Genomic DNA, 25,755 nt, shown 5'->3' with positions numbered 1-25,755 from the left:
ACACATTTGAGTTCTATAACATTAAAGCCATTTGTGATTTCATTTATGTTCTCAAATTTTTAGACTTCCTCTCTTGATCTGTGTCCTTCATTTACGTCTGCATGTTCGATAAAATACATGTTTTAATTTTTAATGCCTCTTTATTCTCCAAATGGATTATGTGCCTTCAGACATCTTTGTGTAAGCCAAACTGGATTGCAATAATAAGTTTATAATTAATATTTACATTAATATTTTGTTCGGTACGTGCTCGTAGTAATTCTAGTTAGCATCAAAGTAATCCTTTAACATAAATTTAACAGAAATTAAGTTCCGTTTTTAAATATTTTCACCGCAGCACTGCGATCGCAATGGTGCGCATGCGTGCTGAGTTTGTTGATTCCTTGGCAAAGTGTTGGTGCCATTTTTCAGACATTCTCGCAGTGCGTACGCTTCTTGATGTGTGTGTTTATAATGTCTAAGAAAATCGAATCGCCCGCCGCATGTGAAATTAGGTCAATTATCCGTTTCTTGAATGCGAGGAACGTTAAAGCAGCTTAAATTCATCGGCAAATTATTGAGTTTATGAAGAACACGTAATGAGTGATTCAATGATACGAAGATGGGTGAAACATTTTTAATGAAGGAAGGACAGATGTGCACGAGGATGAACGGAGCGTTTGATTATTTCGTTTATTTTGTGTTGATGTTTTTTCGTTGTGTATTTGTAAGTTATAAGGTATATTTATGAATAATCAAAAATTAACTTTATTTAGTTTATAGGATTTTTTTTGGAAAATTTTTGGATTAAAGTAATTTAGAAGGAGGAAACGCTGTTAAAAGCAGTTCGGGCAAAATTACTGTGATCCCATTTTCGACTGTTTCGTCCTCAATGATAAAACTCAAAATCGAGTAAACAGTGGTATGTGCAATCAATCAAACTTCCATGTGAAAAGCTCCCAGCATTAAAAAAAAAAAAAAAAAATACCTACCATTGCCTGTTAATGGAAATAAAAGCTTGATCGAAATTAAAGTATCCCTGTTTAAGGCCTAATGGAGCATAACCCAGTGATCCAAGTGCTGCGAAAATTTTCAGAAGACATTGTGTGTCATGAGGGAAAAAAATGAGTTCCAAAATTCACCACCAGGGGCGCTTCATGATGTACCGAATGTAGACTTAGTATTTATTCTGTGTGTAAGCAGAATAATAGCGACACAAGCACAAATGACACCACAATTTTATTCACTTTTATTATGAATTTAGGGGCTGTACTGTTCAATGTGCTGCCCTTCCAGCCACAAATTACATGCAATCCTCTGCACAGTATTCAACGGCAGAAAACAGCTGGTTGGGAATGATGTTGCGCACATGCTGAGTTATACTGTCTTTCAGAGCTGGCTTGTTATCAGGATGATCCCGCAAAACCCTGTCTTTGAGAATTCCCAAGAACCAGAAGATCAGGTTAACGAGGCGGTCATGCAATGCAAAACACATAGATGATCACTCTGGCTTTCTTGAAATGTTCTCGAAGTACGGATCGACAGATGCGTGGAGGAGTCCCCATCCTGCATTAAAATGACTGAATCCATGCACAGGCACTGCTGTAGCTGTGACACAACAAAATTGTTTGTCATACGACTATACTTCTCGGTAGGACTGACGGGCAGATGTCCTCAAAGAGAAACGATCCAATGATAAACGACGCTGTAAACCAGAGCCAGACAGCAACTTTGGGTGAAAGGAAATTGTTGGATTTCATGCTGATTCTAAACGATCCTGTTTCTTCAAAACAACTAATCATGAAGACACAATGAAGACAAAAATCCCTTGTCCATCTTTTTAAATCCTCCTAGCACCTGCCGAGTTGCGTGATATGCAAATTTCGTCCATTTTGTATTTACAGTGCCCCTGGTGGTGAATTTTGGACCTTTTTTTTTCTCACATTTTGTCCGCATGACGCGCAGTGTACTCTTGCATTACGTTTTGCAGCATTGGGATCACTGGATGGCGCTTCACAAGGTCTTAAACAGGAATACTTTAATTTTGATCCCCGTATGTATCGTAATACAAAAATTCTCATCAAGTATATTATACTAGAATTTTGCATTTTCTAAATCTTTTGTACACTACGAAACCAAATTCGCTCTGCGTACAGCGCCTCCCTTCAAAATCACTACAATCTTTTAATTCTGCTGATGGTCAATTTCGGAATAAATGCAGTTTTACTAAGCGTATTAAGAAACACTTAAATAATATGGCCACAAAGCATTAGTGGCCATATTATGCATAAGACAAAACTAATGTATAAAATGGCCACTCATTCTTCAAAAAATTACATTTGATATAGTAGGCATGTTTCATACTCTATTTATTTACTGATATTGAAGGAGAAAAAAAACAAAGATTTCTTCTGGAAATAAGTGTTAAGTGAAGAAATATTTCAACTTGTTGGCTTATGATATATCGTATTTCTAAAAATTAAAAAAAGTCTGGAATGCGAGTTGTTTACATATTACTTGAAGTATGTAAGCTAAATATTCAAAAATAATAATAATATGTAATTAAAAAAATACTTATTAATAATTAGAAAGAAAAATAAGTGCCCAGAAAATTTTTTTCTGCCCAAGGAGGAATGCTCTTCTACCCCCTTTTCCCCCTTAGACTATCCGGTAGAATAAGATAGTACGCAAATTCCTGGTAAGAAACCTTTTATATTTATACTTATTAATTTTTTATATACGTTTTTATTTTCATTTTAGTAACTCATAATCGAAGAAGACCATTCAAATTAAACAAGAAGATACGCTGGACAGTCTCATTTGAAACAGTTTCACTTTGCGCCTTGCGTGTAGGGTAAAAGTTCGAAAATACGTCAGCGATGGCTTTGAAAACATTTTGATTTTTGATTTAGATGATCTTGGATCGATAAAAGCGAAGTGAATATTTGCACGTCCTTAGCACATTTTAAGTTTCATCAATCATACGCCTTGACCATCTTATTTGACCTTTGATTTCACATCCTCAGCAGACATACGTAAATTAAAAAAAAACACTGATTAGATCCTGAAGAGATAGAGGGCGCTCAATTTCATGTTTTTAAATGTTTGTAGCACTGAAATGAATTGTAAATCTAATCGAAGAGACATAAAATGATTTTCTTTCCTTTGATTGCTTGGGGGCAAACACATTTGATCACTTATTTTCTGTTGGTGATTCTGTGTTGTGTGCTGATAGCACATTTAGTATTTAAGAAAAACAAGTCGTACAATCTTCCCCCAGGACCATGGGGGATTCCATATTTCGGTTACCTGCCCTTCCTAGGAACTGACGTATTGAAAGGATTCCAGAAACTCAGCCATAAATATGGACCAGTCTTCAGGTTGGTGCTTTTGCTTTTACCAATACATTGTAACTGTTATCTATTTGTCAATCACTAAATAACACAGAAAGGGGGGTGGGCTGTGGTCGAGAGTGCCCTGCATTGACAAGATTGTGTATCTTTGCAGTGTCACTGACAATCGACATATTGTTTCTATGTAATCCTTTGTTACTTCGAATCATGAATAATTTCAGAAATAATAATTCAATAACATTTATGTTTACTGGCTTGTTTAGCTGATTGCAGCTATAAAAAGAATGAAATTAAATTATTCTTTTAAAAAGTTTTTTATTTAAAAGTTAAATTATTCATTTTAAATAAATTATTCAGTTATTCATTGAAATTAAATCAAATTAAATGACAAAGAATGAATTCGCAATAAGAAAATCTGTCATTTCTGGCACAAAACTAAGTGCCAAATTATCATCGTACTCAAGAGATGCTTTATTAGAAACAACGGAACAAGCGCTCGTAATTTGGATTGATGAATTAACTCAAAGAAGAATTTCTATAAGTGGTTATTTAATTAAACAAAAAGATCTTCGGTTTTATGAACAGACGAGGCAATTGGAGCCATCTGCTTCCGCTTCCCAGGCTGATAAAGAATTTTTGACAAGCAAAGGATGGCTAACCGGGTTTTTAAAAAGGAATGCACTTGATTACGTGAAGATTATAGGCGAGGTTGCAGTAACAGAGAAGAAGTAGCCAAAAATTTTCAAGAGAAGTTAGCCAAAATTATTAAAGATGATGGATATTGTCCCAATCAAGTGTTTAACGCTGACGAAACAGGATTGTTTTGGAAGAAAATGCTTAGTCGAACTTCCATCGAAAAGTCTGAGAAAAGGGCACGTGGGTTTAAAGAAAGCAAAGAGTAACGTTGTTATTTTGTAGAATGTTGAAACCCCTCCTAGTAAATCGATCTCTAAGACCACGTGCTCTAAAGGCAAAGGTCTAAAACATTGGATGGCTAATACAAAGGCCTGGGTAACAATTGCTGTATTTTGAATGGCTCAATAATTGCTTTGTACCAGAAACGGAAACATATATGAAGCAAAAAGCTCTCGATTTTAAAGTTTACAACATCCAAATGTGCTGGTTGTGTTTTTTTCCACCCAATACAACAAGCATTATTCAGCCATTAGATCAAGATAATTCTACTTTTAAAAAATATTACGTTAAGAACACTTTTCAATTTATATTGGATAAACTAGAAAATGAACCATTAACAGTAACTGACGTTTGGAAAATAAATTCTATTTTGGACTGTTTAAATCATGTTGCATTTTCTATCGCTGAAATAAGACCACAAACTTTACATTCCTGCTGGAAAGCAGCTTGGCCTGGATGTGTTGCAAACAGTGCAACCATGCAAACATCTACATTATCGGCTGAAATTATTACTTTGGCACAGGAAATTGGTGGAGAAGATTTTGATACATTTAGCTAGAACGATGTAGAAGAATTGCTTGTGGATAATGCCTTAAGTGACGATGATATTATTGGATATCGATTAACTTCAGATATCGTCGAAGATCCAGAAAACGATAGTGAATCAGAAGAAAAACCTGTTCCCCTCACTGCAAATATAATTGTAGAAGGTCTTAAACTGTGCAATAAATTGGAAAATCATTTTCTTGTTAATGACACAAATGCTGAACGAGCCTTTAATTCCAACGTGAGCTGAAGAACTGTATGTCTGGATATCGCGAGCTGTATAAAAAATTAGTGAAATCATCATCGCAAAGTTTAATCATTAATTTCATTGACAGAAGAAAAAAATCAAGAACAGAACGAGGGTGGAGCTAATTCTGTTTATGAAGAACCATTGCCTTAGCATACAGATCTTATCTTGCGCTGACTTATCTTCTGGTGATGAAAGTAATTTCTCACCAGTTCGCAAATGTTGCCGAATGTTGTCTAATAGCGACGATAATTCTGATGACAAAATGTTAAAAAAAATGTTACTTTTCAGTAAAATTAAATTAATAAAGCTTTAAAACAAACTTAGGCATTCTTATTTTCCTGAATTTTTATAAACTTTTTATGCAATTTTAGTTTTATTTTAATTCATTCCTTCGGTTTTATGCTGTTTTAGAAAATTATGGAAAGTATCCCTAATTTTTCAACGTAAGATCTTTTTTGTGCGATTTTTATATGCGCTTTTCTGTGGAACGTATCTACCGCATAAAAAGAGACCCTAACAACCTTAGATTTGAAACATAAGAACTGCACACTGCAATGGATACCAGCCTATGTAAATATTGAAGGCAATGAAAGAGCAGACAGACTAGTCAAAGAAGCAAGATACTTACCTCAAAAATTACACCCACTAACACTTCGGCAGTTCTACAGATCCACCCTCATATCTAAAAGCTCTTCAACAACAACAACAAAAAGAGACCCAACTGTACTTAATAAAAAATAGAAAAAAATCCTTACCCATCCAGCAGTAGGTTCACTAGCTAGTTGCTTATACGATCACTAGCTAGTTGCTCTGAAATCCGAGGTCTAGCTTCGGTTCCTATGTGCTATCTGGGAATCTGAGGAACTACTTTGTTGATGTATATATATATATATATATATATATATATATGTTTTTTAACTTGGGTATATTATGCATTCAAGATACCAAGTAATTTTATATAAACTTAGTTTTTAATCCTATTTCCCAAGTAAGCAAACAGACAAGTATGTCAAGTTTGCGCCTGCACGTAGTGCAAGACTGAGGCAACTCCTGCAAGTAGTGCGGAGCCGAGGCTACTCGTGGGAGTTGCCTCAGGCGCAAACTTGACATATACATGTCTGTTTGCTTAGTTGGGAAATAGGATTAAAAACCAAGTTTATATAAAATTACTTGGTATCTTGAATGCATAATATACCCAAGTTAAAAAACTTTCCACATCTATCTCTCATCCTGAGATTTTATTTAATAAGATCAAAGCACCTTGTGGCAACTTGCTTAGGTAAAATTCATATAAGTTCTGCATTACTTCAACCTTCGTATTTCAAGTCTGGCTCCCACTGACACTGACGAGACCTCAAAAAGATCGAAACCGGTGTGGCTCTAGCTCTGATTTGAGAGGCTCTGCTTGGTGGGTAGGTTTTTGCCTGTCTCTGAGTGGGGCCACCGCTGAGATTATAACTCTGCTTGGTGGTGGGGTGAGCCTGACACTGGGTAGAGCCAATGCTGAGAAGTTGTTCTCGGTGACGGGGTAAGCCTGTCACTGAATGGAACAACGCTGAGCTGGGCGATCTTTCAGGATCGCCTAATTTTTAGAGCCTGCTTCACCATTACATTGGTCGAAACCGGTCTGGATAGTGACCATTTCCTTTAATGCATAGCATCATACATCTCCACAAGGGGATGTACTTTGCATTAGGGGAAAAATACTAAGAAAAGTGATCGGACTTAATCCACCTTTCCCACGAGTTGCCTCGGTCTTGCACTACATGCAGGCGCAAACTTCACCTATACTTGTCTGTTTCCTTACTTGGGAAATAGGATGTCTCCAATATTATTATTATTATTATATCACATTTCCAGGGAGTCCAAAGACTCATCGAGGGAGGGCATCAACTCTACAACTCCTCGTCTCACTACTCTACCAACCTTCATCATCTAAAACCAACGCCATCTACCGCCGACTACCACCACTAGTGCTGTCACAGACATGCATGCCCACAGCGGGATTCGAACCCGCAGCCTTTTGACTGGAGAGCGGGTACGCTCTTGGCCAACCAGGCCAGCAAAAATATCCGCAACCGACAGGATTCGAAGCTGTGCGGGGAGACCCCAATGGATTTCAAGTTCATCGCCTTAACCACTCGGCCACGACTGTTCTAATATATATATATATATATATATATGAAGATAACTGCATGAAGTATGCTTGTTCTATGGTGGGTAAATATAATTCAGATTTGATGATTTTAGTGTTTATTTATTTGTGAAATATTTTGATATTTGTTTCCACGTTTTGTTCAGACTTCAACTTGGAGAACGGTCTGTAGTTGTCCTCAATGACTTTGCCTCTGTGAAGGATGCCTTGAATAAAAACGCTTTCCTGAATCGACCTCCGGATGCTCCGAATGCCCATGAGAAGCGCAGTTGCTCAAGTGAGTAGAGAAACATTTCAAATAAAGCCTGAAATTATTATTATAATATTGAATATGATTCGAAAACTGTTTTTCTTTCACGTATTTTTTATTCTTTTAATTTCTCTTCACTAAGGAATGTATCTTTCGATCATGAGGTGAAAGAAATATGATTTGAGGATAGTGCCGAATTTTAAGCAAATGCCTACATCTGCAAATTATAATAAGCTTAAAACGTGTTTTAAAAAAAAGAACGGCTTTTCTAAATATCTACTGAATGTTTTTATTATCTAGTTGAGGCAACAGAACACTAATGTTTTGTAAAATGCTCTTGAAACTTTTATTTCTTCTTTTCTTGTTCTGCGTATATAGCCATTTGCCTGATGACCTGCCTCACTACTGATTCTGTATAATTACTAGAGCAACTTGATTTTAGAGGGAAGCATATACTACGAATATATAAATCCTTGACTTGAATAATTAAATAAAAAATCTAAATCACATTCACTGAATATTTGGGACATAATCATCTTGGACACTTGCCTCACTTTTCGTATTAATTTTCTCTTCTCTCAATTAAAGAGAAGCGATGACACAGAAGAGTTTGGACACTCTTTTACTTGTTTCGTATGTGCGTATACATGTACTTTAAGTAATGGAAAGGTATGAAGTATGCACATGTGTACATCGCTGGTTCAATTTCAAATGTGTTTTCCACAATGAGTAGGCACCTGATAATCAAACTTAGTCACACCTGAGTTACTATAACTACTCTCTTGCACTGATTTCAGTAGCGGCTCGTAGCTTGAAATCGTGAGGGCGCTGTAACTTTCGAAATATACATACACACTGTAAGTACAGTGTATACGTCTTTGGATAAAATATCAAAATTATGGTAAAAATTAAAAAAAAAATTAAACATGAAAAAATATTGTTCATTATCGATAAAATTATACAGTTTAGTTTACAAAATTACTTAAAAATAAAATCCATTATCATAACTCCAATAATGTTCTAAAATAAAAACTCTAACAAATGTAATGTCTTTAATTGTAATGTCCAAATATTTAAAGATACGGAGTAAACACGATAAACACTAAGAACACTCTACTACTGGCGCAAACTGCATAAAAAAAAAAAAACAGTGGTACTGCGCGACGGGCAGTGCCGCATTACGCTATTAGCTCGCATCTCACTATGACGTGCATATGCTTGCGCGCGTAGCAATATGACACTGCGGTAAACACAGTGCTGCTAGCGTCCTTCGCCCTCCTGAGTGCTACAAGATGGATTTTTATTATTTTTTATACAAAATAAGAGAATTGTATAGGATTGTTGATGATAAAATTAAATATTATAAGCAAATATAAATAAATTAATAAATATATTTATGTATCGAGAAAAATTGGGGGTGCTGCAGTTCCTCAGTGCCTATGCACGAACCGCCCCTGACTGATTTTAATAAACTTTTGCATTTGAATTCGTCACTAAATGATTTCTTTAAACAGCATTTAAAATAACTTTTTTTTTTCAAATAGCAAAATATGTTGTAATAATATTTAAACTTGAGATTTCAAATTCAAATCGGCCTTCTGGAGGCACTCCATCTTGGGATCTCTGTGAACAACCACAAGAATTTTTACCTCCAAAGTTTCTATATAAGTATAATGTATCGAAGAATTCTGAACTTACTGAATAAATTATAAGTAAGGTATTGATGATGACACCTGTGTCTTCACTTAATTTACTCAAGTGAGTTTAAAAAATTTACAAATTTTCTAAATATGTAATTTTTTTAAATTTTGTAAAATAAAAAATTACAAAAGAAAATATTAAAATAAAATCTCTGGACTTTGATAATTTATTTAAAATTATCAGAGTCCATATATGAAATAAATATTTTATAACATTTTTGATATAATTACTTACTAAGTGAAAATAACATTTCCATCAGGCTTCAGTTCGATGAACGGAAAATGGTGGATTGAACAGAGACGATTTGCTTTGCATGTCCTAAGAGATTTAGGATTTGGCACTGCCAAAATGCAGGATTATATCAAGGTAAGATGAATGTTTGTCTCATTAAATTTGTGTTCTAATCTTTGTACTCAGATTTCTTGAAATATTTGAAGATGACATAGCGCTTCCGTAGCGCAACTGGAAGAGCAACGGAACATTGGCTGAAAAGACCTGACTTCGATTCTCCTCGTGGCAAGAAGAATCTTTATGTGGACTTTTACAACTAAAGGTGAGTTAGCCGATCTGATACGGATGTAGTAGGGTTTAACTCCAGGAAACTCGGGTTTTATCGCCACATACAGGCAAATCGGCAAATGAGACCATTTACAGACAAAACTACTGATGTTGGTGGTGATGATAGTGGTGGTGGTTTGGTTTTTGTAGTCGAAGAATTAAGTAGTAGGAGAGACGATGAGATGTATGTAGCAGAGTAGAGTAGAGTGTCCTCTCTCGATGAGTCCTTGGACTCCTTTGAAGTATCACGGTGTAATAATAATAATGCTTGTAAACATTTTCGCTAAAGACTGCTTTTCTGATCCGTAGAACATTTCCCTTAACATAATGTTCGAACACTTTTATGACACAAAAGTCATGACTGGATATTAATTAAATGTTTCATGTTATTTAAATCTTATTTACAAATCAAACTTCTTAAATAAGGAAGTTTTGATTTTAAACTTCCGACTTATGTTAAATCTGGTGTGAGAAAAGGATGTACATTATCCCCTCAGTTATTCATTATCTATATGGATCACATTATGAAGGAAAGTGGTATTAAACATGATATCAGAATTGGAGATGTTAATGTCAGCTCTTTGCTTTATGCGGACGATGTTACACTTCTAAATAAATCTGCTACAAGTCTGCAAGATTTCCTGACTAAATTGAATAACTGTTGTTATTCAATTTATATTATTTATATTCAATTTATATTAAATTTATATTCAATTTATTAATAGATATGGTATGAAGGTCAGCATTAAAAAGACAAAGACGATGAAAATAGGTAAATGTTAACTGTGTTGTGAATTGAGAACCTGTGGAACAAGTAAAACATTTCAGCTATTTAGGCACGAATTTTACTGAAGATGGTAAATTAAATATGGAAATAGACAACAGAATCAACAAAGCTGGTATGGTAGGGAGTCAATTGAATAAATTCTTATGGAATAAGAGAGAAATTAGTCAAAACACTAAATTAGCTGTATACAAGACAGTGTTCAAACCAATTTTAACTTATGGATCTGAAAGCTGGGTCAGAAGTAAAACACTTGACCAAAGACCAGAGACCGCAGATATGAGTCCTGAGAAAGATTAGGGGCGTGAAATATGATATTGCCATTGATGCCAATATCATATAGTTTCTAATATGATATTGGCATCAATGGCAATATCATATTAGAAACAAGGATATTAGGAAAGAACTTGACATTGTCAGCATCCAGGAATACGTTAGCAGAGCTAATCTCAGGTGGTATGGTCATCTAAACAGAATGGGTGAAGAAAGATTAGCAAAATAAGTGTTCTCTACCAGGTTGGCAGGAAAACAACCCAGAGGAAGACCAAGATATAGGTGGATTGATACTGTACAAAGTGCCTTAGACGATAGAAATATAAGATCTGATAATGTTGGAGTCTTGACAAGTAACAGACTGATTTGGAGGAAAATTGTAGATAGGAAGTTAGTCATGATGTAAATTTTTCATGTAGTACCATCATATCCTGTACACCCCTTGAGGGTACATGGCAGGAATTTGATGATGATGATGATGAACTTTTATTTAAAAATGCATTCAATTTTATTTAAAAAAAATTATTATTGTTATTTTATTATCAAAGTGATTTTAATTAATTGTTTTAGTATAAAATGGATTTTGTTTGAGTAGAAATCTCTATTTGAAATGTGTAGCGGTGTACGATGGGCCCTAATGCTTGTCTCTAAAATTTAAGCATTTTAGTTGTCAGATGAACTTCGAAGCTTTAATTAATATTCAAAGAATTATCTATGAAATAGCAATGGACTTTTAATATTCTTTTGTTTTTTAAATTATAATTTTCAAATTATTCATTTTAGTTTTTTTAATAAAAACATTTAAGCATGCACCTACCACCAGTTTACTCATGCAAAATACAACAATCTAACATTGAATGTGGTGATATTGACCACTTTCGTGGTACAAATCCGAGGACAACTATCACCGCACTATATGCAGATGACACTACAATACTTGCTAGATCTTTTAGCCCCCAACTGGCAGTCAGAAGACTACAAGGTAACATCCATACACTGGAGAAGTGGTTGGCAGACTGGTGAATCCAACTAAACCCCCAAAACGTTCTACCATACTATTTTCCCGAAAGAAGATACTTAGCAAGGAGGACATCCATTTCCTAGGAGTTAAGATTCCATGGCAGACAGAAGTCAAATATCTCGGAGTGCAACTAGATAAAAAACAATAATTCAGCAAACATATCAAGTTCATAGTCTCGAAGACATCCAGAGTAATTGCTCAGCTTTACTCCATGATCAATCGCAGAAGAAAACTTGATATACAAACCAAGTTACTTATCTACAAGATGATAATACGCCCTGTCATCACCTACGCTTCCCCTGCATGGAGCCATACCCCAGATACAAATATTATGAAATTGCAGAGAATCCAGAACAAATGTTTCTGAGGATGATTGTGGACACCCCATGGTTTATCAGAAACTCCCAGCTTCATAGAGAATTCAGCATTCCTTGCATTTCTTCCCTTCTCCATGGTCTAGCGGAAAGGTTCTTCACCAAGCAAGCAATCATTCAAACCTGACTACAATGAAGCAGATTGAGGAGTGGCGCTAGCGTCGCCGTAGCACGTGGCGGTGAATTTGAGCTGTGCAGAAGAAAGTGATTTTTAATCGGTGAATAGTCCGCTTTTTCCCCCGTTTTTCTACGTTTTTGAGTGCTAAATTGTTTCTCTGAATACGAGTGTACTTCAGTGGTTGTTTTTTGGAAGTTAGTTGCTGTCGCGTTATAATATATTTTGGTACCGTCGGAATCGAACGCGTAACGGTGGAAGACAAAACGAAGCTAAGTTACTGTATTTAGTTATATTTCATTTTATTTAATTATATTTAGTACTTAAATGTTCTGATGTTTGTACTTTTTTCCTCTTATTTATTAATTGAATAATTATTAAAGATTAGGGTATAATTTGACAAAACACGTCACAGATAAGTATGGCACCTGTGCGAAGGAAAATGGCGGCCAGTAATGAAGGTTCGCCATCGTTATCAAAGAACGGTAGCATAAAAGAAATGAGTCAGTGTACTAGCTGTGAAATGTACGCTTTGCGGAGTGCGGTCGGAGTGTGGTTAGATGATAATAAAGGATTGAATGTGTGTAGAAAATGTAGGGAGAATGCGGAATTGAAGTGTATTTCGGATCGTGAGTGTGATATTTTTGTCAACCTTCAGAATGAAGGAAACAGGGATATGACAAGAAACGGCAAGGTTGTACATGAAAATTGTGAGAGTGTGAATGTAGAAAGTGTGAATGATAGTATAAATGGTTTCTCAGAGAACAAAAAAGATGAGATAGATGCATTGAGTAAGATCGCGTTGTTGAATAGTGCGATAGAAAGAGCAAAACAGCAGCTAGAGTGCATGAACAAAAGTAGACTGAATGAACCAACCAATAATAAAAGGTATGACAGGAAAAATAGACGTATGAATGTGAACATGAACAAAATGAAGGATAGAGTGCTGTATGGAGACTCGTTAGTACGAGGTGTGTTAGTAGAGGATTTGACAAAATCGTACCAACCTGGTGCGACCATAAAGGACGTAACTGCGTCTATTAGAGAGCAAAAGGAAAGGGTGAAAGAAATTATTGTTGTGGCAGGTACGAATGGTTTGAAAGGAGATAAAATGGAAATGATAGAAGACCTGAATGAATTGTTTGAGGTAGCAAAAGAAAAGAGTGAGAGAGTTAGAATGATTAGTCTTTTGCCTCGGTATGACAGTGAAATGTTTAAAAGGAGGGCTATAATTGCAAATGACTTTATGCGTGGGGTATGTATGACGAGTGGTGTGGAATTTGTGGATGTGTGGAGTGAGTTTGATGGGCGAAAGGATCTATATAAGATGGATGGCTTGCATTTGAATGGTTACGGTGTAAGAAGACTTGAGAAAGCGTTGCTGAATGTAGTGGATGTGCAAATTCAGGGAAACTAGATTTGTTAGGGGGGGGGGAGTAGAGATACAGTCCTTATGGAGGCAGTTGAATGTAAGAATGAATATAATATGCCAGAGCAAATAAGGACAACAAATCTGAGTGGGATAGTTAATATAAGGCATCAAGGTAGGGTTGGGGCTAATGGGGGTCTTAAATTCATGTACACTAATACTAGGAGTATTAGGAACAAGAAGGAAGAGTTTTTGGCCATGGTTGGCACTTCCAGACCACAGGTTATAGGTATTAGTGAAACATGGCTGACTGTAGATGATATAACTAGTGGGATTGAATGTGATGGGTATAGTGTGTTCAGGAATGACAGAGAGAATAAAATGGGGGGGGAGGAGTATTGTTGATGATAGCTGATGAGCTCCAGCCAAGGAGAATAGAAGTTGAATTGCAGGATAGAGAAAAGAGCACATTTGAGGTCATTTGGTGTGAGATTGTGGCTAGCAGAACTAAATATACAATTGGGTGCTGCTATAGACCAGGTGATGGAAAAGATGGTGGTGACAGTATGCACAAGCAAATAGAAGAAATGGGTGGAAGGAGGGTGATTATTATGGGAGATTTCAACTATGGTCGCATTGATTGGAGTGAGGAGAGGACACACGGGAGGAAGGAACTGGATTTTATGCGGTTATTAAGGGATAACTATCTGCGACAGCATGTAATGGAAAATACTAGGGGTCAGAGAGTGCTTGACCTAGTAATTACATCTTAGGATTTTGCTGTAACAAATATGACCACATTGCCACCAATCGGTGAGAGTGATCATAGGGTCTTAACTTGGGAGGTGGCTAAAGGTGTAGAATTTTCAATTAAGACAGGGTACATGTGGAATTATCTGGCTGGAAAGTATGACAAGCTTAGGAGTTTGATTGGTTCAGTGCCATGTCATGTACAACTGCAAGGACTAGAAGTTGATAGTGCATGGGAGGTAGTTAAGAAGTGCTTGCATGAAGCAATGGCTGACTGTATACCTAGAGTCCGAATAATAAATCAAGTAGGGGTTAAATGGATGAATAACACCATTAAGCTTGAGTAGCAAAAAAAGAAACAACTATGGAGGGAATTTAAGGAGAAGGGTGACCGGCAGGCACATGAACGGTATAAAGCACAGGCCAGAAGGGTGACGAGTGTGGTAAGAAAAGCAAAAAAGGATTACGAAAGAACATTGGCCATGCAGGCTAAAGAGAATCCTAAACAGTTTTTAGATATGTAGCAAGTAAAAGGAAAAATGTACATGGCAGAATGATTTTAAAGAATGCCGATGGTAGGGAGGTAACTGAATCAGTTGAGATAGTTGAGTTACTGAGTGAGCACTTTGCAAAAGTATATCATCCAGGTGGTGACATTGCAGAAACGAATAAACCAGTAGATTATACGGGAATTGTGGTTAATGAAGTGGAGGTGAGTAGTCTATTGCATAACCTCAATGTCAATACATCTGTGGGATTGGATGGTATACCAGCTCGTGTTGTACGAGAAGCAGCTAAAGAATTGTCAGTACCCTTGACCATTTTGTTTAATTTGAGTCTCGGGTCTGGGTTAGTCCCGAGCGGGTGGAAAGAGGGGAAAATAGTTCCACTGCATAAAGGTGGTTCCAAGACTGCTGTAGTAAATTACCGACCGATTAGCATATCAGGAATCATTGTCAAGGTCTTAGAGAAAATAGTCAAGAGGAAAATACAAGATTGGATAGAAGAAAATGGGATACTGTATCGGGGACAGCATGGTTTTGTGAAGGGTAGGTCATGCCTCAGTAACTTGCTCACGTATTATAACACAGTGACGGCTGAACTGGTTAAGGGTAATGGGTTTACGGTGATTCTACTGGACCTTGCCAAGGCATTTGACAGGATTCCACATGGAATTCTAATCAGTAAATTGCAGCATATGGGAATGGACATAGGGTTGGGGAGATGGATAGTAGGGTGGTTGACGGAGAGATATCAGAGAGTGGTTTACTCGGGAGTAGAGTCCACAAGACGGCCTGTGACTAGTGGTGTGCCACAAGGATCTGTTCTTGGACCACTGCTGTTTAATTTGCTCATAAATGATATAGGAAATGATCTGAGAGGAACAGTTCATTTGTTTGCGGATGATGCGAAGTTGGGTAGGGCAATAGTGAATGCAGATGACGTCAAAATTTTGCAGGATGATTTGGATAGATTGGAGGTCTGGGCTAAGGAGAATGGATGTCAGTTTAATGTGGCAAAATGTAAGGTTATGCATTTTGGGGTGAAAAGATTGGCGGCAGTTTACTGCATTGGTGGAACCGTGCTCCAGGAAATTGATGAGGCACGAGATTTAGGAGTGTTGGTAGATAAGGAATTGAAATTTAGGGGACACATTGCAAAAGTGACCAAAACAGCTCATCAAATCACTTGGTTGCTGAAGAATACGATGACAAGCAGAGACAAGCAGGTTATTGTTCCTCTGTATCGAGCCTTGATAAGACCCCATCTAGACTACTGTGCTCAGATTTGGTCACCTAGGTTTCTTCTTGATGGGGAGGAGGTGGAGAGGATCCAGAGGCGAGTGACCAAGATGATAGCAGGTCTGTGGAATGAACCGTATGAGAACAGGTTGAGGATTTGTGGGTTGCAAAAATTGGTTGATAGGCGGAGGAGGGGAGATATGATTGAGACATTCAAATTACTGAAGGGTTTCTATAAAATTAATTCAGAAGATATTTTTGAGAACAGGGCTGGTTGTGGGAGGACTAGGGGATATCCATGGAAACTGGGCAAAAGTGTGGTTAGTAAAGGTGTTAGAGCTGGGTTCTTTACTTTTAGAGTAGTGAATGAGTGGAATGCGCTCCCTGAGTCTGTGGTGGATGCTGTGACAGTGAATGAGTTTAAGGCGAGGTATGATAGATACTGTATGAATGTCAAATAGTTGTGATGAATATGATTTGGGGCCTCCCTCGATGAGTCCAATGACTCCCTGGAGTTGCCCGTAATAATAATAATAATAATAATAATTACTGCAAATACAAAAGACCCAAGTCTATCCTACGTCTAGCTGAAAACAACTAATCTCACTGCTCTCACAGGGCTAGCATATAGCTCAATAACTCTTCCATAGTCTTTCGTAGTTGTTCCACTACAGACAAAGGGAAATACGAAAAGCATGTATGCTTCGCTCATCCTATTAGTAACGTTCAACTTGAAGATATTGACAATTGATTGTTCTGTTAGGCCTAAAATTAATCAACAGTGGAAAATGTCTATTCAGTCAATGAAACCATAACCAAAAGCACAATCAAATGGGTTCTTGGGCAAAGAATGAGTCTTTTTAAATAGCACAATAGTAGGTAACTTTCATGCTATACGTTGTATTATCATTAACTCTCTAGTCAATTTGGAAGGATTTAAATTTGCAAACATTCGCGGTTGAAAAAATGATGTACTTTTAATATCCGTTCATTTCGCATGTCAAATTTAACTCTTAATTTTGTTTTCAATATTTCCAGGAAGAGCTTAAACATTTCATTGAAGTTCTGAGTACATACAAAGGTAAAGAAGTCGATATTCATCGCTACTTAAGCGCAAGTTGCTCTAACAACATCTCAGCCCTGGTGTTCGGCAGACGGATGGATTATAATGACCCAATACGTTTACTCTTGGATGAAGTGATTGCACATGTAGCAAACCTCGCTGGATCTAACACCATACATGCCTGGATTCCTTGGCTTAAGTATTTCTTTATGTATTTTAAGTTGGGCTCCTATAAAACCTTTAGAGCTTCTATTGAAAAGTTGCTGAAATTTCTAGGGTGAGTTTTCTAATATAAAGTCACGTGTCAATTTTTCTGTTACAACTTCGGTGGTACAGTTGAATCAGAATATCGCTCATATTTATGGTGAGCGCATTGAGAATGTCGTAACAAAATCGAATTACTTTAATATTTTGATTTCAATTGGGCCATTTGCAATGGCGAAAAAAATTGGAAAACCGTAATATATATCTCTAGTGCATAAACCTAAAACTGCTCGAAGTTTAGTTTTAACCATCACTATTTGATAGATTTCTTTGAATATCGTAACCTGGTCAGAGACATCATGATAGGCCTCTAGAAAGACAACGGAAATATCGACAATCGAAATTATTATTTAAATTTCGGATTGTATTGCATGTAAAAAATTAAAAAGAAAATACATTCAAAACAGCTGGATGAAAAAGCTGCTTGTTATAATTTCATTTTTACTAGCAAAATAATTTTTTGATCTTATACTATTTTTCGCTTTGTTCTCCAACAATAATAATACGCTACACAACACGAAATGACACATATGGTTGGAGAACAAATGCAGAACACCAGAGAAAGACAAAAGACAACGACTACAGACACGGAAACAACAATATCGAACAACATCAAGTTGGTAATAGAAACAATACAGTTGGAGAAAGAAATCAGCTTCTGTGCAATGCTGATAATCCAATAATGAAAATGCTAACTCGATTAAAGATGTCAAAAACAATTGAACAACCCTCAGATGGAAGACCATGTCATTACCTCAGAAATTATCCAAAGGCAAGCAAACAAATAAAGAACTGAAGAGCACTAGGCAAAGATGAACGGCATAGATTTTGGCTCAATTACTTGCCCGGAACTTATTCTCGATTGGCTCAACAATTTAACAACCTATTACAAAGGTTCAATTGAAGAGTGGATGATAACAGGAAGGAGAGTTCCGATTTTGAAAAACAAAGAAAAATGAGCTGTTCCAAGTAATTACTGTCCCAATAACTTGCCTGTCAACAACATTTAAGTTACTCACTGGATTTCGATTAGTCAATATTAATCAGAACATCACTTCTATCTACGAAACAAAAGGTGTGTTTTAGAAAATCTAGAGGAACAAAATATCAGTTGTTAATTGACAAAATGATTTTGAAAAATTTGAAAAGACAAATAGCCAACTTATATTCAGTATGGAATGATTACCGGAACGCATTCGACTCTTTTCTGTATAGCTAGATTATAAAATGTTTAGAAATATTTGTAGTGAGTAAAAACATTAGAAAATTTCGAACAGCTTTCATACCCACTTGGAAAACGCTGTTGATAATCAATGGAGTTAATCTGGGTTCAATGGATGTCAAGAGAGGAATTTTCCAAGGTGACTACTCACTATTATCACTGTTATTCATCCTACTTCATTAATTAATTATGAAGAAAACTAGCTTTGGATATCAAATATTAAAGCGAGCTAGGAAAACATCTCGTTTGTTATACATGGATGACTTCAACCTATACGAAACATTATCCAGAAAAATTGAATCGCTGCTCAGTACATTCCGAGTCTTCAGTGAAAACATTTGTATGGAATTTTGACTTGAGAAATGTACAACGCTCTCCATAGTTTCAGGAGGATAAGAAGACGCAACACAAGAATTACATTTGCAGAAGGAAAGAAAATTAAAAACTTGCCACCACACGAATCCTATAAATATTAAGAATTCTCGAATTATGCGATGTTTTAAGTTTAGAAATCAAAAATAAAACAGAGTGTGAATATCTGGTTGACAGTCGTTTATTTGACAATGGCTTCAGCAGGGCATCAAGTATCAGATCCTCTCTCTCTCTCTCTCTCTCTCTCTCTGTTCTATAGAAGAGATAGAAGGTTTGATAGTTGGTGCTCAAGAACAAGGACTACAAACGAATTCAATAAAGGGCGAAGATTGAAAAGATCTGTAACGATAGCAAATATGCAGAGATAAATTTCATTAATGTGTAATTAGATATAATTTGATTTCATCATATTCCATCTAATTACACATTCCCTATAGGAATCCAGCCGATTCCTCGGTCTTGTTTTACAGCAACATCGCATTGCGTCTCTAGAATTATTACAAGAAGAAATAAGCACACGTGAAACTGATGCATAGCCTTATTAAGCAAAAGATTCTTAAGAACAAGATGATGTGCATAAAATTATTATGAAAATTACAAAGCGTGAGCCAGAATAGTCACAAGTATTTTTTGGAAAGCTAGTGTGAGTATGAAATAAACCTACTGAATACGGGTAGTATGTGAGTAGCAGATAAAACTGAGATCGTTCAACAAATCTAATTTTATTAAAATCTATCAAAGTGGTTTATGTAACATGAAGCTGAATACTAACTGTACACTGGAGAAAGAAACTTAGGTGTGTTCAGAGGAGGTAGAGGAGCTGTGGCATAAATGGATTAAAAATTCGGTAACAGGGACTGGTTAGATATCAGCATGAATGCTTAAAGAGTATTCAGCTAAACTGCAATTGTATAATACGAATGTCCACTTAATCTCTATGTATGGTAATTTGGATTGCATTATGGGTATAGGTATGTAGATGCACCCATTTAGTTATTAAAGTTTGTATTCAGCATTACTCTATTTTCATCATAAAAATATTAAAAAAAAAAACATTTAATTATTTATTTTTGGAACTTAACAAGAATAATTTATTTATTTATCTCAGTGATGAAATAGATAAGCATCAGAAGACCGTAGACCCATCAGATTTCAGAGATTATATAGATAGATTTCTACAAGAAATGAAAGTGAAAAAAGACAAGGATGATTCCTCATTTATAAGTACGTTACTTAAACAGTTAATGAAATTTTATTTTAAATTTTACTTTGTGTTATTGTCCCATAGAAAGAAAGCAAATGTGGATAGAATCAACAAACCATGGGTTCATGGACAGGAGGATTAGCATCCACTGAAGGTTCAAAAATCTATTTTCTGTTTTCCTTCATTATTATTATTACTATTACTATTATTATTATTATTATTATTATTATTATTATTATTATTATTATTATTATTATTATTATTATTATTATTATTATTATTATTATTATTATTATTATTATTTACGAACAGCGTTATGAACGTGTAGTGGACACAGTAGATTTGTTGAAAAGTTGCATTTAACTTTTGTATATGATTTCTAAAAGCTTGAGCAGATCAAGACAAATGATTTCACTAAAGTTATTCACATATCGACAAAAAATTTTCCACCAAGTCGGCATTGTTGCCATGTAGAATATTTGCATCCATAGCGCTAGGCGACCCAAAGAAAGACTCTTTTAATTTCGGTTCTAAACTTCCGGGAAGAACTTTTTCGAAGTCTGTCTTCGACCGGTTCAGAAACTCGGATTATATATATATATATATATATATATATATATTGGTTCCTTCATTCCTACAATATCGCCGCCTGGATGATATACTGTTGCAAAGTGTTCGCTAATAATTCTACTATTTCGACTGATTCAGTTACCTCCCTACCAATGGCATTCCTTAAAATCATTCTGCCGTATATATTTTTTTCTTTTATTTGCAGCATATCTAAAGAACTGTTTGGGATTCTCTTTAGCCTGCTTTGCTAACTTCCTTTCATAATCTGCTTTTGGTTTTATTACCACACTAGTTACCCTTCTGGTCTGTGCCTTGTACTGTTCATGCGCCTGCAGGTCATCTTCCTCCTTAAATTCTCTCGACAACTGTTTCTTTTTTTGCAGCTCAAGCTTAATGGTGTTATTCATCCATTTAACTCCCACTTGATTTACTCTCCAGACTCTAGGTGTGTAGTCAGCCATTCCACTCCTTTACCACTTCCCTTGCATTATCAACATCCAGTCCTCGCAGTTTTACATGCCATGTCGAATAGCAGCATATCGAAAGAACTGTTTGGGATTCTCTTCAGCCTGCGTTGCTAACTTCCTGATCCAAGCAATCTCCTAAGCTTGTCATACTTATCAGCGCAATAGTTCCACGTATACCCTGTCTTAACTGAAAATTTCACACATTTAGCCACATCCCACGTCAAGACCTTATGAACACTCTCTCCAATTGGTGGCAACATGGTCAATATTGTTATAGTCAAATTCTCAAATGCTATCTCAGGTAGTTATCCCATAGTAACTGCATAAAATACATTTCCTTCCTCCCATTTGTCCTCTCCTCCTTCTAATCAATGTTACCATAGTTGAAATTCCACATAATAATTATCTCTCCTCCACTCATTGAGTCTATTTGCCAATGGATACTATCTCCATCATCCATTCCGTTGCCTGCTCTATAGCAGCACCCAACTGTATATTTTGTTCTGTTGGCCTCAATCTCACACCAGATAGCCTCAAATAAGCTCATTTCACTATCCTGCAGTTGAACGTCAATTACTTCTATTCTCTTTGGATGCAGTTCATCGGATATCATCAATAACACTCCTCCCCCATTTTTTTCTCTCTGTCTTTACTGAACACACTATACCATTCACATTCTATCCCACTAACTATCATCTTTTGTTAGCCATGTCCAACTAGCAAGGGTTTACAGTGATACTGCTGTATCACTACAAACCCTGCAGAGAAGGCCTGTGACTAGTGACTAGTGGCGTGCCTCAGGGTTCGTTCTGTTCTTGGACCACTGCTATTTAATTTGCTCATTAATGATATGGGAAAAGATCTGAGAAGAACTGTTCGTTTATTTGCCGATGATGCAAAGTTCGGTAGAGCAATAGTGAATACACATGATGTCAACATTTTGCAGCATAATTTGGATAGATTGGCAGACTGGTCTAAAGAGAACGGATGTCAAAGTGGCAAAGTGTAAGGTTATGCATTTTGGGGTGAAAAGATTATCCACAGTATACCACATTGGTGAAACTGTACTCCAGGAAATTGACGAAGCCAGAGATTTGATTTGGGAATGTTGGTTGATAGGGAGTTGACGTTTAGGGAAGCACATAGCGAAAGTGGCTAAATCAGCTCCTCAGATAACTTGGTTACTGAACAATACTTTGACGAGCAGAGACAAGTAGGTTATTGTCAAATTACTGGCCGGTTTTTACAAGATTAATTCAGAGGAAATTTTTCAGAACAGGTCTGGTAGTGGGAGAACTAAGGACAATCCATGGAAAATGAGCAAGAGTGTAGTTAGCAAGTGTGTTAGAACCCTAGTTCTAACACAACATTTGTGGAGAGCGGTGAATGAGTGGAATAAACTGCTAGAGTCTGTTGTAGATCCTAATACTGTGAATGAGTTCAAAACAAACTATGATAGATACTGTGCAAATTCTGAATAGTTCTAGTTCTTGACATGATGTTTAGAGCCTCCCTCGATGAGTCTAAGGACTCCTTGAAGTTGCCTGTAAATATAATAATAGTAATAATTTTTTATTGCTAAAATATTTATACATACAATAAACATCTTGTGTGACATTGCACCTTATACTTTTTCAGAGTTCAGCACTAAGTGCTGCAATTCCTACATTGGATTTCAATTAAAATTTTTAATATTACTTTTTGCCTTTATATTATGTATTTACAACACATGTTCTTCTAATATTAACAATGAAGATTATACAGAATTTTTTGTATAATTTTTAATTTTTTATTCTATTTTATTTTTATTTAAGTTTGAGAAAGAGTGATTATACATACAAATTTCTGCATTTGCTTATAGATGAGTGAGGCAAGTTAATCCCACCTACTTCGAAGTTTGGGTTAGCTTTTATGAAGAGAGTGGGATTTAGCCTTCACTATTTGTGTTGTTGCTACTGTTTATGTATGGGATGTAAGCATTGAATGCTAGTGATTTGTATATTAGTATATTAGTGTTAATGGTTTCTTAACTTTGTTGGTATATTTTCCAGAGTTCGTTTTTTAATGTTCTGTAGTTATCTACATGTTTTAACTTTCTTGGTAGTTGTTGAATTGCGTGGGTATCAGAAGTGATCTCACGAAAGAACCGTATGAGTTGTTGAAGGGCGTGGGATGTAGAGAGTTGTTGTAGGTCGTGTTATACGATATGTGTCTCTGTTGTTTCGATAGGTGATATTGAAGCAATTCCTTGTTAATGTTATGTAGTGTTTCGGGTTTTTAATGCTCAGAATTCTGTGTATCGCCATGTGCTTGTCGGATATTGGTTGTTGCGTGTAAGGTGTCCAGATCACTGTTGACACGATTTTCCTGTGTAGTGTTTCTAATTTGGTTAGCTGGTTGTTTGATGTATTTGCATAGACTATTATTCCGTATCTGAGTAGGGATTCGCAGATACCGTGATATAGGAGTTTATTTATGTTGGGATGGAATAATGTCTTTAATTTGGAAGAATTGTGCAGCGATGATCCGGAGTTTGGTGTGTAGGTATTCTATATGTTTTGTCCATTTAAGGTGGGAATCTATATAGACACCGAGGTATTTTGCGTGTGTTACAGGCTTGATTTTGGAACATTGGCAGGTATTTTTGTTGTTAATACAGCGGTATGTGTGACAATTTATCGATAGTGATGCGGGGCATATGATTCTTGGGTTGTGTATTATCAACATCTGTGTTTTGGTGCAGTTGATTAGAATTGCGTTTTGGTGCAGTTGATTAGAATTGCGTTTTGGTGGAAGTATGTTGTAATTTCGTTTAGGTCTTGTTGTGCTTTGCAGAGAGCTATGTTAATGTCTGTGTGGATTGCTAGTAGTGCAGTGTCATCTCCGTATTGAAATATTTGACTTCTTATGGATATGTTATGAACATCGTTAATGTATATGTTGAATAGAGTGGGTGATAATATGGCACCTTGAGGCACACCGTGTTTTATTTGTATACTCCGACTGTGACATGTACCTATTTTTGTTACTTGTGTTCTGTTTGAGAGGTAGTTCTTGATCCATGTATGCAGTGTTCCTCTTATACGTATCGAGTATAGTTTGGTAAGTAGTATGTCATGTTCAAGTGTGTCAAATGCCTTGGTTAGGTCCAGCAGTATAAGGACGGCATACTTGTTTTTGTCGAGAGCTTTGTTTATTGTGTCGGCGATGTCTTCTAATAAAGTAATGGTGCTTTTTGTTTTCTGAAAGCCGTATTGGTTTTGTGAGATGATGTTGTACTTCTGTAAATAGTTCTGTAGTCTGGTGTGTGTTATTTTTTCTAGAATTTTTGAGATGACTGGTAGTGTAGCTATTGGTCTGTAGTTCTGAGTATCGTTTCTTTTGCCGTGTTTGTATATTGGCGTAATTACTGCAGTTTTTAGTTGTTGTGGAATAATGCCTGTGCCGAATATTATGTTCACGAGTTCCAAAATATTGGATTTATTTGTTCAAAGGGTGTTGTAAGGTCCGTGAGTCTTATTTTGTCTATTCCTGGAGTGGTCTTTGATTTTAGTTGTAGGATTGCTTCTTTCAGTTCCTGTTTTGTTATGGGTGGAAAATACATCGTTTGTTGTTGACTTTGTGTCGGTAAGTTTTTTTGTTGATCGTTGGTAGTTTGTCTTTTTTGAGTTGTGTGATGTTGTTTGTGAAAGCATGGTTGAATGAGTCTGTTAGTTCCTCTTGGTTTGTGTCCTGACCGAAGCTTTTTGCAATAAAATCTTGTGCTAAAGTTTTCTTTTTTCGGGTTACTAATTCGTTGAGTGCAGCCCATGTTTGCTTAATGTTGTCGTTATATTCCATGAATTTTTGGAAATAGTAGCGTCTTTATACCCTACGAATTGTTGTTTTTAGTTTATTTCTTGTGTTTTTGTATAAAGTTTGTAAACGTGTATTACTGGGTGACTTTTATTTAAGTTTTTTCCATAGATTTTCTTTTATAGTAATAGTATTTAGTATGTCGTCATTTATCCGTGAATTGTTGTCTGTTTGTCGCCTCGTTTGTGCAGGTTTTGTTGCTTTTTTGTATATTTCTGTGAACTTTAGTTGAAAATTCTCGTATAACGTTACAGGATCGTTTATTTTAAGTAGGGAATTCCAGTCTGTATTTTTTACTTGGTTATCGACAATGCTCTTTAGTATGATCGACTTTTGTGGTATTAATAATAATAATAATAATAAAGTCTTAAGGTTAGGGATCACAAGATGGCAGCGCTGAGCTGTCTGCCATACTCTTCTCCTTGGGTTAACGTTATAAATAGTTTTGGAGAGATTTTTTTAATTTTTTTCATTTTACTAAATAAGGTTTGGGGCTAGCTGGCCAATAATCTTCAAACGTTAGTTAGGGATAAATAGCCTAGCCTACAATATTATTGCAATAAAAGGTTTTAGTGGTTTTTTTTCGTTTCTTAAATGTATTTT

General features: G+C 36.0%; 1 protein-coding gene and 1 non-coding gene across 2 annotated transcripts in view; one reads left to right on the top strand and one right to left on the bottom strand.

Annotated features, from left to right (window-relative positions):
* The first annotated feature begins 3,129 nt into the window (after positions 1-3,129).
* The window catches only part of LOC150097693 (cytochrome P450 2J2-like), a 29,396-nt gene continuing 6,770 nt past the window's right edge, over positions 3,130-25,755 (top strand). Inside the window, exons 1-5 of the mRNA XM_090407291.1 lie at positions 3,130-3,359; positions 7,345-7,475; positions 9,409-9,515; positions 17,174-17,475; positions 20,165-20,280. Coding sequence (XP_090263417.1) covers positions 3,130-3,359; positions 7,345-7,475; positions 9,409-9,515; positions 17,174-17,475; positions 20,165-20,280 — 886 coding nt within the window. The remainder of the gene's footprint in view (positions 3,360-7,344; positions 7,476-9,408; positions 9,516-17,173; positions 17,476-20,164; positions 20,281-25,755) is intronic.
* TRNAS-UGA (transfer RNA serine (anticodon UGA)) lies at positions 7,117-7,198 on the bottom strand. The gene has a single exon. It is a non-coding gene; the product is annotated as a tRNA-Ser (tRNA).

Source organism: Typopeltis vanoorti, chromosome 17 (genome assembly GCF_054136105.1).
Source record: "Typopeltis vanoorti isolate ZY-2024b chromosome 17, IOZ_Tvanoo_1.0, whole genome shotgun sequence".
NCBI lineage: Eukaryota > Metazoa > Arthropoda > Arachnida > Uropygi > Thelyphonidae > Typopeltis > Typopeltis vanoorti.
Note: the sequence above shows the minus strand (reverse complement) of the source record. Positions and strands in the feature narration are given on the sequence as shown.